General features: G+C 45.1%; 1 protein-coding gene across 2 annotated transcripts in view; it reads left to right on the top strand.

Annotated features, from left to right (window-relative positions):
• The window catches only part of AFG3L2 (AFG3 like matrix AAA peptidase subunit 2), a 46,103-nt gene extending 32,337 nt beyond the window's left edge, over positions 1-13,766 (top strand). For both annotated transcript variants that reach the window (XM_032309207.1, XM_032309208.1), the window contains 5 exons: positions 456-566; positions 3,312-3,427; positions 6,924-7,124; positions 9,009-9,203; positions 12,931-13,766. In XM_032309207.1, the coding sequence (XP_032165098.1) occupies positions 456-566; positions 3,312-3,427; positions 6,924-7,124; positions 9,009-9,203; positions 12,931-13,173 (866 nt within the window). In that variant the 3' untranslated portion in view covers positions 13,174-13,766. The remainder of the gene's footprint in view (positions 1-455; positions 567-3,311; positions 3,428-6,923; positions 7,125-9,008; positions 9,204-12,930) is intronic.
• Positions 13,767-15,926: the final 2,160 nt, after the last annotated feature.

Genomic DNA, 15,926 nt, shown 5'->3' with positions numbered 1-15,926 from the left:
TGGATCTAGAAAGCATTTGGCAAGCTTCACATATTTAACTTTTGTTATTTAATTGAGTGCACTGCTTATGTTTTCATTATATTTCAGCATGTTGCCTAATATTCACATTAGTCACTCTCCCAGCAGAGCTCATAGAACTAAGTTAATTAATGGGTATTTTTAAATAGGTAACTGTTGTATGAGCCATCTTGCCTATAAAAGTTGCTGCCCGTAATTATCTGCTGACTGCTACTAACACTTGCACCTTAGTTCAAAGGGCCAGGATTGTACCACGTTATTCTGAATACTGCTAGAACAGCTTAGGGTTATGAATCAAACTGAATTTATATTACATTAAACCCTTTCTCAAAAGTCTGTTGCTGGTTGAGAAACTGAATGTGGTCATCTATAATGTGTGTGACTAATCAGTCCGAGTTTATTTGGTGGGTAAGCTGTTCTGCACATTTGTTTTGTAGGAGCTGATGTTGCTAATGTCTGTAACGAAGCAGCTCTGATAGCTGCGAGACACCTCTCAGATTCCATAAATCAGAAGCACTTTGAACAAGCAATTGAGCGAGTGATTGGCGGTAAGCAAACTGAATGTACCTCAAGTCAAAAGGCTGATAAAATGAGTTTGAAGCCATGGGTTTCTCTGTTTTGGCAAGATCTAGAAGCAAAGTCACTCCGCCCAGCTTGGGGTTACCATGCCCTTGCTATGTTCCCTCAGTGATGTGAGGGCACCCCCCTCGCCCCTACCACAGTCTGGTAGAGGTGGATGGTGTTGGTTTGGGGGAGTGTGAGACAGCATCCCACACCATACCTGACATGTGCAGCAAACAGCAAGGTGTCTACCCCTGAATTTTACTGTCTAGTGTTTTGAAAATGCTCGCAACCTTTCTGTTTTAAATTGTATTGCGTGATTTAAATGTGCTCTCTATTATGGGGACATACATAACGTGTTTTCCCAGCCTTCTAGGGAGCTTATAATTTAAATACCTGTAAAACTATAAATAAATAAATAAATACCTGTAAAAAGATTCCAGAACTTGGGCATTCAAAGAAGTGAAGGGCACTGTGGTCAGGCAGGGCTCTGCAGAAGAGGCAGGATTTAAGCCAGGCTCCCCTGAAAGAAGAGTTTGGTGTCAGAGAGGCAAGAACAGAAGGTGGCTGGTAGCAGGGGTGGGAAAGTAAACCAGTCAGGCTTAAGTTCCTTTGAGAAGGAAGTAAAGCTGGAAATAGCTGCTTTGGTCTAGATTTTAGAAATCCTTCAATGTTAAGGTCAAGGGCTTTTTAAACTCTTGTTCTGTGTCCAGTATTGAACTAAGGTGGGATTTTTCTGGAGTCATTGAGTAGCCTAATCGGTGATATTTTAAATAAAAGGAGTCTGACATTGAAGAAGGGGGAAGCATCAGAAGGCAGAAAACCTTGTAGTCATTAACGTGAGATAGTGGATTTTAGCATAAGTGGTCCCAGTGGTAATAGGCCAAAAAAAACCGTCTCACTGGCCTTGGGAAGAATTGGGTGCTTCAAGAAGCAGCCAGCTTGGCAGAAGATGAGATTCTTGGCAGAATTGGAGACGGGGCAGGCTGTCCACCTGGAACTCTGCAGCACCCCAGCACCACACTGTGTCGTTCCCATGGCGCAGAGGTTGGGGAGAGCGCTCCAGGGGACGGGCCCACACAGTAAACACTACCTGCATTTGGCGGCAGAGGGAAGAAAAGTGAGCCAGCGGAGTCACCAGAGCGTGTGTGCCAGGGGCCCAGAGAGCGCATTAGGGAAAAAGATAAGGAGTAGATGCCATGAAAGGAAACCCAGGAGGTCAGAAGAAATGGAAGATAAGGGCAAAAACATGTTTATAAAGCACTTGTCATTGGGATCAAGTGATGTGAGAACATTGAGGAGGATGACCTTGGATTTGGCAATGAGGCTCTTCTTGGTAATTTCTGACATGACAGTTTCAGTTGAGTGGATGCCAGACTAATAGAGATTCCAGCAAGGATCTAGAGGCTAGTATAGCAGTGTCTGACCTGGATTAGGTGCTACCTAAATAACCCTTGAACTAATGAATGGACTACTTATTCTAGAAATTTGTTATTGAAAGGAAAAAATCTAAGTTGATGGAGTTGTTAGTGGAATTAAAGCAGTTCACTGTAGAGACAGGTGAGAGCCGTATATGTGTCTGTGCCTTTTAGGTGAGGGGAAGAGTCAGTGCTCAGTGTGAAAGACATCAAGGTGGCACACCCAGGAGGGGCCTCGCTCTGAGGTACACAGACACCCGCTTGCAGCTCAGCTGCTGTAAACCAGCCACGAGCCATTGTTCTATAGTATGCCTCCTGGGAAAATGAAAACTTCCAGGGATAAACCAGGGGGTGGGTCAGAGTTCTTGTTTTTCTCATGTAAGCAAGAACTGCTCGTCTCTACTTAGTAAGTCACCTTTTGTCAATCTCTGCCCTTCCAGCTCTGTTACTGTCTTGGGTTAGGTGATTGGGAACGTAGCACTCTTTTTTTTTAAAATCTTTCTGACTCAACATGTTATCATTTGAGAAATTCTCTCAGATGTGTTACCTTGAACACAACAAAGCTACTTTTGTCACAGTGTGACAATTTGTGTTAGTACAAAAGGTGTAGTTCATTTCTGTGGTACCGAAGGGCAAAAGGAGGTTTAGTATCCACCTTGATCCAGGCCAGAGAAGACTTGGACTTGGACTAGGGGGTCCGCCTGCTGTATAGTCAACACAGGGGGTGTCTCTTGGGTTTATTTTCTCAGGTCTCCCCTGCTGGAGCCCCCTGGGCCAGTTGATTAGTGTGGCGGGTGCCATAGCATTGTTCTGGCCAGCTTGCTGACTACGTATTTTCACATCTTCCACCAGCTCCGTTCCTCCTCACTTGCATGCTTTCCATCAGGAACAGGCAGCAAGCAGTCTGCTGCATGTTTGTTTGCCCGGTGCTTGTTAATCCCAAGGACCCGGATTAAAAAGGAGATCGTTCCAGACCTCTTTGTCTTTTCTGAATTTTATGTTTTAAGTTGACCTAAGTGCTGAATTTTATTTTGCATTTCTATTTCCCAAAACAAGTTAGATGGCTCAGAAGAGTGGGAGAGTTAGGAAAAAAGTGGACCTCGGGGTCGTGAATGCATTTTGCAAGTGGCTGGGTGTATTTTGGATTTGGTCCTTTACTTTAAGCCTGACCGTGGTTGGGAATTTACAGATTATCATAGGCAGCGTAGTCGCTAAATCACCTTTTAGATAAGGCAGTGTGTAGATTGTATAACTGTCTTTATGTTGGTGCCACTGAGGCAGTGGTTTTTTGACGTTTCGGTGTTATTTTGTCAGGCTTAGAGAAAAAAACCCAGGTTCTGCAGCCCGAGGAGAAGAAGACCGTGGCGTACCACGAGGCAGGTCATGCGGTTGCCGGGTGGTACCTGGAACATGCAGACCCACTTCTAAAGGTAAAGCGGTTTGTGCTGAACAGTAGGCCAGCCAGCTGATCCTGTGAGCAGTTACCTGAGGAGAAGATTGCATTCCCACTCAGGATAGGTACATAAAATTCGGCCAAGACGTCTGGTAATGATGGTGGGATGAAGGGGTTATGTAAACCCTCCTGCAGAGAAGTTACAAAGTTTGGAAAGAAAATTGTTATTTAAAGGGACTGAACAGTGTCCAAAGCAGACCAAAGCTGGAGGAGAGTTTCCTTTTGCAAACCAGTAGCTGCAGTGGGTTAGAAGTGGGAGTTCGTGGCTTCCTTGCCTGAGGGGTTTTTTCTAGGGACACAGTGATGGAAAAAGCAGGTCTTTTCTATACATTGAGGTGGCAGAGGAAGGAATTCAGAATTTGAAGAATATTGGAAATTTAATAGGAAAATCCTGGAAGCAAGAAAGCTACAGAGGAGTTAGACCCAAGTCCAGGTAGAAACTGCCCAGCTCCCTGGCTCACCACTGCACTGCGCCTGCACAGGAGAACCCAGAGAGCCTGGCAAAAAAGAGAGCAGAGGCCAAAGGGAAATATCCTGAAAGATGGGTGCGCCAGGTGAGATTGGTAAATTTTTGCTTTTTCAATTGAATGTGGTCCCCAGACTGATGCAGCACGAGCAACAGGAAGCCATAATCTGACTTGCGATGTCAGGGGACCTCTGGAAATGGAGGGGGATCCCCCCGAAGCAAGGGGACCACAGAGAAGATAACATTAAAAGTGTGTGGAATAGGGGTACCTGGCTGGCTCAGTTGGTGGAGGGTACCACTCTTGCTGACGGTGGCGTCATGAGTTCAGGCCCCATGTTGGGGTAGAGTTCACTTTAAAAAATAAATACATGCATACATAAATAACCAACTTAGATAATCTGCAAAGAAGCGGCTAGAACCAGTAAGGGAAATTAACAAGTTACAGAATTCAGGATCCATATAGGGATCAGTTGTATTTCTGTATATTAGCCATGAACAATCAGAAAATGAAATTTTTAAAATGCAGTTTCATTTTCAGCAGCATCTAAAAACATGAACATGGCCAGGCCAAATGTATGTATGGATATGTTTATTGAGGTACTTGTAGGATCTGTACACTAAACGAAACAAGACCTAAATAAAAATAGAGATATAGGGACACCTGGGTGGCTCCATTGTTAAGTGTCTGCCTGTGGCTCAAGTTGTGCTGGGATCAAGACCCACATTGGGCTTCCTGCTCAGCAGGGAGTCTGCTGCTCCCTCTGCCTCTCCTTCCACTCATTCTTTTGCTCGCTCTGTCAAACAAACAAAATCTTAAAAGAAGAAAGAGATACACTTGTATCCCTGCAACATTATGATTACCATTCTCCCCAGATTCATGTATAGTAACAGTGCAATCTCTGTCTTAAACGTAGCAGACTTTTTTGGAGAAATTGATAAGCAGATCTAAAATTTATACAGAAATCAGGTCAACTAGAATAGCCAAAACAATGGAGTTCGAAGGAGTTACATTGTCTATTTTAAGACCTTGTTTATAGCTAAAGTAAAGATGATTAGTATTGCAGAAGGGACTGAACAGATCAGTGGGTTGGAATAGGAATAGACCCTCACACATAATCGACTAATAGATTTTCAGCAGAGATCCCAAAGTAATAATTGAAGGCGGGGAGGATTGTCTTACCAACAAACGATTCTGGCAACTCAGTGTTCGTGGGGGGGGTAGAAAAGCTAACACTGACTCTCAGATCATATGTAAAAAATTAATTTGAAATAGATTGTAATAGCTAAAACAGTAAAGTTCTGGAGGAAAATGCAAGTCAAAATCTTTGTAACCTTAGATAGGCTAGTACACAAAATGCATGAACCACGAAAGAAAAAGTTGATAAATGGGATCTCAGCAAAATTGAAAATGTTTTGTCTTTGAGAGACACTATTAAGAAAATGAAGAGCAAGCCACATACTCTGAAAAAACGTGCAATATAGGTATATGACGAAGGACTTATACCTAGAATAAGTTTTTTTAAAAAATCTCTTAAAACTCAAAAATAAGCAGCCCAGTGAAATCATGGGCAAAAGATCTGAAGGTATACAAATGGACATTAAGCACATGGGGATACTCAGTTTCATTAGTTTTGGGGAAAGTGTAAATTAAACCACAGTGAAATACCACCACATATCCACTGGAATGGCTGAAGTTAAAAAGTCAGTCCTAAGTGTTGGTGAATGTCAGTCTAGCTGGAGCTCTCATCCATTGCTGTTGGGAATGTGAAATGGTATAGCCATGTTGAAAAACAGTTTGGCAGTTTCTTACAAAGGTAAATGCTTCTGGGGCACCTGGGAGGCTCAGTGGGTTAAGGCTTCTGCCTTCAGCTCAGGTCATGATCCCAGGGTCCTGGGATGAAGCCCCGCATTGGGCTCTCTGCTCGGCGGGGAGCATGCTTCCCCTTCTTTATCTGCCTGCCTTTCTGCCTACTTGTGACTTCTTGTCTGTCAAATAAACAAATAAAATCTTAAAAAAAAAAAAAAAGGTAAATGCTTCTGTACAACCAACCAGTCTCCTATATAATCACTCAAGAGAAATAAAAACATGCACACAAAGACTTCTGCTGCTTGATCCATAATAGCACTAAACTGGAGACCGCCCTGATGTTCCTTGAGAATGAAACGGATGTTTGGTTTGTTTACACAATGGAATGCTACCCAGCAGTAAAAATGAATGAACTATTAATATACCTGGCAGTGTGGGCAAATCTCAGAAACGGTGAAGAAAACCAGACACAATAATGTACATACTGTAGGATTCCATTTATATGCAGTGCCGGAAATTGTGACTAATCCATAGGGACTGGTCGCACATCTCCGGCGCCAGGGCTGGAGTTGGTGGGGTCGGGTGCAGGGGTGGGGGGTAGGTAAGACTGAGCAGAAAGGGGTACAAAAGAACTTAGCAGAGCAAAGAAAAGATTTTCTGTCTTTGTTGTGGAGGAGGTTGTGTTTGTCAAAACTCACTGGACTATAACCTAAAATGAATGTGTTTACTGAATATAAACTATCCCTTAATAAAGCTGATTTTTTAAAAATTTAAGGAATTTACTCTGTTGCAAAAAGCACTAGGAGAGAAAATAAAGGCGCTGAGCATCCAGGTCTGCCTTCCCCTGCGTCCTGTAAAGGACGGTGTGGCTGGGGCACTGTGAAGTCGAATGGCACCTAGCCCGTATTTGAGCGGTCAGGAGTCCTCCCTCACCAGCTGTCCTTCCATCGGGATCGAATAATTTCAAGTGTGTTTTATAAAAAGACAAAAATACTTTCTAGAGCTTCAAGGTGAAGTTCTCCTAAGAGAAAATACGGCCCCAGATAGTCAGCAGCTGCTGATCTCGTCTTGCCAAGGCTGATGTGTTGCCCAGCTGCTGTGTTTGTGTTTCAGCAGCGAGCTTATTTGTGTGCAGATAACCACACTGGTCAGCATTTGGTGGTGGAATCCTCAGCATCTTGTGTGTTTTCTACTTGCCAGGTGTCCATCATCCCTCGGGGCAAAGGACTGGGTTATGCTCAGTACTTACCCAAAGAGCAGTACCTGTACACCAAGGAGCAGCTCTTGGACAGGATGTGCATGACCCTGGGGGGCCGGGTGGCGGAAGAAATCTTCTTCGGGAGAATTACAACCGGTGCTCAAGATGACTTGAGAAAAGTAACCCAGAGTGCCTATGCTCAAGTAAGTGGAAGAAATGGGGGGTTTCTTCCTTGCTCTTCCACATTTGCAGAAGAAATGGACATTTGCGGTTGGCTCTAAAACAGTACTGTTGTATTTAACTGGCTTAGGCTTTTCAGGCAAGAATTAATTCCTAAACGAAACTTTTTTTTGGTAGTGTAACAAAGTTTACGGATTTCTCCCGCTCTCTGATAGTCCAGCCTTCCTATGAAACCTTTTGGGAGCCAAAATGGCTCAAAGCAAAGAAGCACTAACTGTTAATTGATATGGGAAAATTTCTGAAAGTTCCCAGACTGCAAAACTAGGTCTGGTGCTCTGCCTCAGGACTCAATTTCCATGGGGACTGCAGTGCCGCTCACTGCCCCGGGGGGGCGCGCCAACTCTGTCGCAGCTGCTGCAGAACCTGTGTGGAACACTGTGTTCGCCTTTTTTCATCAAAAGGAAAGTCCTCTTTCTCCCGGTTAGCAAAAGCAGGTGCTGCTGGAGGCCATAAAAGCAGAGTGGCCCGAATGAACTGTCGAAAGATGGGGGATACATGTGACCAAGAGTCTCTAAAGCATATGTGCAGAGTTCAAAGCTCTGTTACAGGCCCCTGTGATCCCACAGTACAGCATTGCCTATACCCTTGGGCTGTCCCTAAGAGCGTCCCTTCTTCGGGCCCTCCCTTCCTGCTGGATCAGCCGCTCTCCTGACTTGTAATTGTCATGCCCACATTTTGCTTACCTATCCCTGGTGCATACATCCCCAAACAATGTAGTTTTGCTGTCTCTGAACTTAAATGACTTTCTTTGGAAACTCCTGTTACCTGTATGTCAGCTCTTCTGGTCTGTCACTTTTTCAAGTCCTTTTTGAGAGTGAACAAGCAAGAGAGCATCCCTTTTAAAAAAAAAAAAAAAAAAAAGTTTTGAAAAAGATTTGAGGGGTCCCTGGGTGGCTCAGTCCATTGACCGCCTGCCTTTGGCTCAGGTCATGATCACAGGGTCCTGGGATCAAGCCCCATGACAGGCTCCCTGCTCAGTGGGGAGCCTGCTTCTCTCTCTGCCCCCCACCGCCTTGTGTTCTCTAGCTCTCTCTCAAATAATAAAATCTTTAAAAAAAAAAATAATGATAACAAATATGGCTTCCTGCTTTCTGAGTTCTCTTGGCTGTTTTCCTGTTCCTCGCTTTCATCTGGGCCTTTTTTAGTCAATTGGGATTTTTTAGTCAATTGGGCATTTTAGTTTTGGGAGCTCATAGGGTCCAGGCTTGACCTAGTGGCTTCAGGGAACAGGAAAATGGAAACGCCCTTCCAGGATCACTTGTTCTCAGGTTGGCACACTGCCCTTTCCAGGAAGAGCCTAGAAGGCTTGCGTTTTAAATTCTTGAGTCTGTCAGAACCTTCTTGCTTCTTTACCTCCCCTCGTGCAGGGAGAAGTATCTTGCACGTTTTGTAGATGTTGTCTGTGGGCTTCTTGTCTTGTGTCCCTAGTTGAATGCTATCCACTGCTGCACTGTCTACATAGAACACCCCATCCAGTCAGCCAGCACAAGGCTGCCGTGTAAACTTGGCCCGGTTAAAGAGTAGTATTACAGGGGCACTTGGGTGGCTCAGTGGGTTAAGCCACTGCCTTCGGCTCAGGTCATGATCTCAGGGTCCTGGGATCGAGTCCCACATCGGGCTCTCTGCTCTGCAGAAAGCCTGCTTCCTCCTTTCTCTTTCTCTCTGCCTGCCTCTCTGCCTACTTGTGATAGTTCTCTGTCAAATAAATAAATTCTTTAAAAAAAAAAAGAGTAGTATTACAGCGAAGTATAGGGAGTTTAAGGCCCGTATGAAGACGTACTGCCATTTTATAAGTCAGTCTGTCAGCAAAACCAGATGCGCACCACTAATCATGTCTTCTTTTTCAGATTGTTCAGTTTGGCATGAACGAGAAGGTTGGGCAGATCTCCTTTGATCTCCCACGTCAGGGCGATATGGTTTTAGAGAAGCCTTACAGCGAAGCCACCGCGAGACTGATAGATGACGAAGTACGAATACTTATTAATGATGCTTATAAGAGAACAGTGGCTCTCCTCACAGAGAAGAAAGCTGATGTGGAGAAGGTGGGTGCTGTGGGAATAATTTTGTTGTGGGAAATAGTTGTGGGAATAATTTTCTACGTGATTTTGCCAGGAAAAAAAAAAAAAAGAAAGAAAAAGAAAAGTTAAAGTGATGGATGTACGGTTTGGTTTGGTTTGTAGAATTAGCATTTCCTGTGACTGTAACTCTTGGGTTCCTTTCTTCATTCTGGTTCTATGTCTGCTCTGTCTCTGTGAGGAGGTGGGAGTGCAGGATTAATGGAATCTGCTCATGGCCACAAAATACACAACTGAGGCATTCCCTCCCCCCAACCCTGTGTTTTACCCATACTCCTCAGTAAGGAGCACAGTGGACTGACAGGAATTTACCGTTGTCCTACACCTCTGGAATAAACAGGTACTAATGAAAGTGCAAACAAAAGCCAGCCCACATGAAATTGGCACATGAAAATTACCTTTGGTTTAATTACAAGCTCTGCAAATAAACATGCTCTATGTTTTCTGTCCTACTTCATATGACTCCAACTACCAAAGGGAGGGTTTCCTTCTGAATTCAGTGAATTTCTTGCATCCAGTAAATTCTTAATTATTCAGAATCCATACAACCAAAAGCAGAGTTTTTTTGTTCTTTGAACATTCCACACTCCTAAAGCACAAATGAGAAAGCCTTTTCAGAGGGATTGATACAGATAAAAGAATATTCCAAGATATACTCTTCCATCAGTAAGGCAATCGAGAAGCATCTGTGATGTCTTCTCACAAAAGTGCCCAGTGCAGGCTGAGATTACTGGCGCCCTCCACACTGGAAAGCACCCACAGGATCTCGGAGAAAGGGAGATCGAAGTGGTCAGCAAAGGCTTCGTGTAGAAGATAGAACTTGGGTTGTATGTGGAAGGGTATGTATGTATAGATAGATACGTATAGATTGTATGTAGAAGGGTAGTCATATTACAGTGAATTAGTTGAGGGGAGCAGATGGCGGCGTGCTGGCCTGGGGAGCAGGAAGTGTGTGAGGAGCAGGGCAGGGCTGAGCGGAGAGTTGAGGGGAGGGAGCTGCAGTACCCAGGTTCTCAAAAGCTAGCTAGAAAGTTTAGAAACACAGTTTTAGAAATAAGAGTGACCTTCAAAATGATCTGATCCAGCCCCTTTGTTTTAGAGCAAGGAGTCCTTTAAGAGTGTTGAAATGATGAAGTCCATCATTTGCCGGAGTGTGGCAGCAGTGTGCCTGCCTAGGGGAGAGGCAGAGACTGCCGCTGGGGGCTCAGCTCTCCCACGGTGCTGCGACTAGCCGTGGAAGTAGGGCAAAGGCCCATCTGAAAAAAACTGGGATTTATTGGTTAAATGCACAGAGTGAACGAGAAGAAAGCCCTTGAGATGACTTCTAGTGGCAGACATGGGGTGGGGGTCAGTCTGGAACCCAGGAGAACATGGGCTGTGGGCATCTGCGAATGAAACATGGACAGCAGGTCCAGGCTGGAGATAGGATCTCTTGGTGGTCCCCCCATAGCCAGTTGTAGAAAAGGAGGACCTGAGCTGTGGAAGACAGTGGAGGAGCTCCCTCAAGACCCCTGGCTGCAGGGGGACAGTGTGCATACACAGATTGAAGAGCAAGCTTCCATGTGCACATCATAGGTGCCAAACAGTTTCTCCCAGTTATTTGTCCTTCCACATGTACAGTGTGTTTACTGACAGTGGTAACAAAGATGTGTGTGGGAAAGGGAAATTGGGTTCAGCGGAGTGAGGATTTTGAAACACTGCAGAGCTCTGAAGTACTGTTTGGCCCATTTGAGAAATTTAAATCTATGAAGGGCACTGTTGAGCCAGCCAGGAGATGAGGAGCTGTCAAGAGGAGAGGTGGCCGGAGACTTTGCTGCTAGGACTAGTGTCCTCCAAACTATGGGCCTCAGTTTACTCCTCTGCTGGACAGGACAATACAGAAGGGCCGTGCTTTAGGAGAATAAGAGTAACCAGCTAGCATCCACCCAGCATCTCATGTGCACTAGGCACTGCTGGAGATGGCTGAACTTCTCGAAAGCTCCCTGCAGCCTCAGGACATTGAAACATTATCATCCCATTTTACAGAAGAGGAAACTAGTACATGCAGCGGTTAAGTAACTTTGCTTAAGGTTATGCAGTTGATAAGGAGCAAGACCAGGGCTTGGACCCAGTATCCTTCCTGCCTGCAGAGCCCTTGCGGTTAACCTCTGACCAAGCCTGTGCTGCTGAATGTGGCTGGTCCCAGTTGAAGTGTGCTCTGAGCCCACTGGGTTTTGAAGACTTGCTATGAAAAAAAAAAGAAAGTAAAATATCTCAATAATTGTTTATGTCATTACAGGTTAAAATGTTACTTTGTTTGGGGGCATCTGGGTGGCTCAGTCCTTTGAGTGTCTGACTCTTAATTTCAGCTCAGATCATGATCTCAGGGTCACGAGATCAATCACCACATCGGGCTCTGCGCTCAACTCAGAATCTGCTTGACATTCCCTCCTCTCCCTCTGCCACCCCCACCACTTTCTCGCTCTCTAAAATAAATAAAATCTTTAAAAATTAAACTGCATTTGATATATCGGGTTAAATAAAATATTGGGTTAAATTAAATAATATATTATTGCTGTATAAATGGTTACCCACAACTGTGTAGTAGGCAAATTGAGAATTGATGGTGGTCTGAAAGACAACCTGGTTGTGTTTTTAAAAGTTTTTATCTCAGAGATAAAGACAAAAATATATATGGATAAAATATGACAGCTGAGATTTTCTTCAGAGTAATCTAGGAGGTAGAGGAGACAAAAACAGCTCTAAGTTGGGGACTGTCACTAGTGGCTACACAGGGATTTGTTACCCATTTTCTGCTTTTGTGCATATTTGCAGTAGTCCGTAGTAAGGTTTTTAAAAGCTGACAAAACAGCATAAAATTGTTCTATTATTTGATATCTTTAAGAAATGGCATCTAGCATAAAAGTGCAGATAAGTCAGATTTCTAAGTAAGGAGTTACCTTAGGAAGTACATCTGTTTTATGAGGTCAGTTGATATTTTAACCCACTTTGCTATTTTTTGTAGCGGTCAGATGCTCTGATAACCATTGTCCTGCCCCCGACACCCTCACTCACCTCCATACACACAGCTGGTCAGGTGTCCCGGTGACCTGTTAAGATGTGTACTGTCAATTTGTGGTTTAAGCATAGAAATGACTAGAACTTCAAGATTCATGTTTTCATATAAACCTTCTTGGCTTCCTTTTGTATCTCTGCCCTTGTCTTTATTTTTCCCAACTAACTTTTTAAATTTCTTGCTTACCTGTTTTTCCCCTTTCCCCTAACTTGCTCTCTCAACCACTTTTGTAAATGTATAATGTATCCTTCCAGAACTTTTCTTATGTACATATAAGCACATAAAAAGATACATATTTCTCTCCTTTTAAAGGCAAATGTAGCATACCATAAAAGGTGTGCATCTTGCTTTCCTAACTGAATATGCCTCTCCAAGCCCTATCTAGAACAGATTCTTCATTACAGGTGCATAATTGTTCATTGGGTCACTGTATCAAAATGCATTTAGCCCCTCACTTACTGGTGGACATATGTTTTTCCAGTATTTCGTGTATTTTACTCTAAAATCATGGGACCTTGTCTGTATCTTTTTCAGTGGTCTTAAATCCTGTTTTGGAGCGGGGTTAGCTAAAAATAAATCATTAGCTTTGCAAATACTTTACTAAGTTATTGTGTTTAATGGGAATTATTCATGTTTCAGGTTGCTCTTCTATTATTAGAAAAAGAAGTGTTAGATAAGAATGATATGGTTGAACTTTTGGGCCCCAGACCGTTTGCAGAAAAATCTACCTATGAAGAATTTGTAGAAGGCACTGGCAGCTTGGATGAGGACACTTCACTTCCAGAGGGCCTTAAAGACTGGAACAAAGAGCGGGAAAAGGAGAAAGAGGAGCCCCGGGATGAGAAAGTCGCCAACCAGATCCGAGAAGTGAGACCATTTTAGCTTGTGCCTTTGTCAAGGTCGACTCTGGCTCTCTCAGAGGAATAAGGACACTGTGGGGTTGATCGTAACCATCTGCTGACCTGGTTGAGATGGTGGGAAAGAGGGGTCCTTAGCCCTCAGCCTCTGAAGTCACAGCCTGGGTGGCAGGGTGACTTTCTGAAGGCCCAGGAGAATGTGTCCCAAGCCCGCCAGGCTCTCGGACAGTGGCTGGGAGCATGGAGAGGGCACCCAGCGCCGCTCCCTCCGCCATCCGTGGTGCCAGCTGGTGTGTGTTGGGCATCGACCGACCACCGTGGAGGCTTGCCAGTGTGGAAGAGGTGTGTTTTTCTCTTTCCATCACCCACTCTTCATTCCTGTTTCCCTTCAGAGTTGCCCTCTGTGGATGAGCTGTGAAATTACATTGGAGTCCTGATAAGAATATTTTAATTTGACTTAATACTTAAAAGATTGAATCCAGATCACATGTTGCTGTTTTAATGGAATGGTTTTCTACAGAGAGCTGTAACATATCTACAAATATGAATGTATTATGTAAATATGGCTTCTTTACATCAAAAATAAAGTGTACTGTACTTTTTTCCTTCTGAATTCAACAGCGGGTCACTGTTTTGTGCTTGGGATGTTTTCTTTTAGAAAACCTAATGGAAAGGAATCAAGTGTTCTAACTTTGGAGAGAGGAATCCTTTAAAACCTTGGTCCTGCTGGTTCTTACCAGCTCCCCCAAGAGGCTTGGTAATTTCCAGAGTCCTACATTCTGGAATGATGAACTCTGGACATAAAGTACATTGAAAAAATTTTAAAAGTACATTGATAAGAAGTCAGTGCAACAGTCTGTGGTAACGGCATCTGTTTAGAGCCTCACGAGGCCGGGTCGGTCCTGCTGTCTGGGTCTGGATGTCAGTGTGGTATCAGAGCAGGTCCGGCAGGCTGTCCCACGCCGTCCTGTTGGATCGCGGTTACTTCAGCTTGCCTCGTGTGTTCTTGATGCAGTTAAGTATGTTTTGGGAGCAACAACTTCTCAGCCTTCAGACACAGAAACAGGTGGCGCCCCGGGGCAGCACGAGACCAATGGGGAGGACGGTGGCATTGGCAGGCTGCTCTGTGCCAGGACAGCTCCTCCAGGTGGCCCAGAGCAGCCAAGCTCACCGCACCACCGCACCGTCTGCAGACGCCAGCAGCTCAGTGTTCCGGGCGCACAGGAGCCCACCTCTGCTCACACTGCAGTCGCCCAGTGCCTCTGCCCAGTGACCTGCAGATGTGACAGACTTACTGCCTCCCTTCCTCAGAGGATGTCTGTGGGAGATGTTTCAGTGAAGAATTGTCTGGAGACGGTTAGGATTCACCTGACCATCAGGGTGTCAGCATGCTGTTCCCCACACAACCCGGAGACGAGGAGACTACTTCCTCGTGCGGAGGTCTGGTAGGCCTTGGCTGTGAGGCCTCCTGAGTGGAATGACGCAGGATGTGCCACATGAGTCAGATTTGATTTAGTGAGAAAAGGGACAAAGCCATGCACGAGATGGTTGGTCAGATGCTAACTCATCTGCATTTCGAATCCAAGCTTGCGGAGTCTTGAGAAGGCAACCAGAATGGCCTGGAAGAACTACCACCGCCACCCTCGGACTTTCTGATCTGCACAAGGAGGCCCGCAGCACTGTGGTGAGCAAGACCCATGTTGGTTCCCATGTGGAGCCTGACTCACACCAGGGGCTCACGGCGCGCATCTTTTCTCTCTGCCAAGGTCAGTCGCACCTGGCCTATTTCCAGGGTAGATGTGGTTAGTAAGATACTTAAGATTTCTACAGAAATGGGGCCTGTTTTCACCACAGTTCAAGTCACGCTGCCATGTTTAGTGAGTCCCTTTCTGTGTGCCCAAGGTTGGGGCTCAGCCCAGTATAGTTAGTTATTGGGTGTAAGCCACGGCATCACAGAGCTCAGGCCTGCTGTCAGGTGGGGGAGCTAGGTTACACTGTGGGGTAAACCCCAGGCCAAAATGACTCCAAAGGACAGTCCTTTCTTTCTCTCTCCTTGTTCAACAAAGGTCAGAGGGGGCTGTGCTCAGCAGTTCTTGGGACCCAGACTGATGGAGAAATCTGTCAAGAGGCAGAATTGAGGGTTGAGCACTAACATTTAGACCTTTCCACCTGAAAGAGACGTGCTACTCACATTCTTTTGGCCAAACCAAAGTCATGTTCACGGCTAACTTCAAGGGGCAGAAAGGAGAAATAAACCAGAAACTGGTGAACAGCAGTGTCTGCTAATTACTAATAGGACTAGCCTGGTCATGTACTGTGGAGTTTGGCTTTACAAGACCTTATAGAAGTTGTGTCAAGTTACCGAAACTGTAAAGTGGTGATTTGTTATATAGAAAATAGCCTTCAGCCTCCACCCTGAACCCGAGCACTTCTGAAGGAAGCACACAGCTCCCCGAGCCGGCCCTGCCAGGTTCCCCCTCACCCACCAAGAGCTTGCATGTCCCCCTGGCTCTGGCTGGAAGCCTGGAGGCCATTTTCTGTAGTTCCTCTGACAAATCTTAGCCCAACTGTTGGGGAAGGCTGGGACTAACTAGCCCAGGAGGCCTTGACCCGGGAAGATGAAAGGTTCTGTGGGAGGGCTAAGTGTTAGTTGCAAAAGGGGACTGCGGGCTTTTATTTACATGTGTGCTACTCAGATGCTCAGGAAAATTCTGGCCGCCACCCGTAAGGTCTGCAGTTCAAGGAAAACCTTTCCCCTGAGCTCATTCACTGAGTGGC

The sequence above is a fragment of the Mustela erminea genome, chromosome 13, assembly GCF_009829155.1.
Source record: "Mustela erminea isolate mMusErm1 chromosome 13, mMusErm1.Pri, whole genome shotgun sequence".
In the NCBI taxonomy this organism is placed as follows: domain Eukaryota; kingdom Metazoa; phylum Chordata; class Mammalia; order Carnivora; family Mustelidae; genus Mustela; species Mustela erminea.
This window is presented reverse-complemented; position numbering and strand designations above follow the sequence as displayed.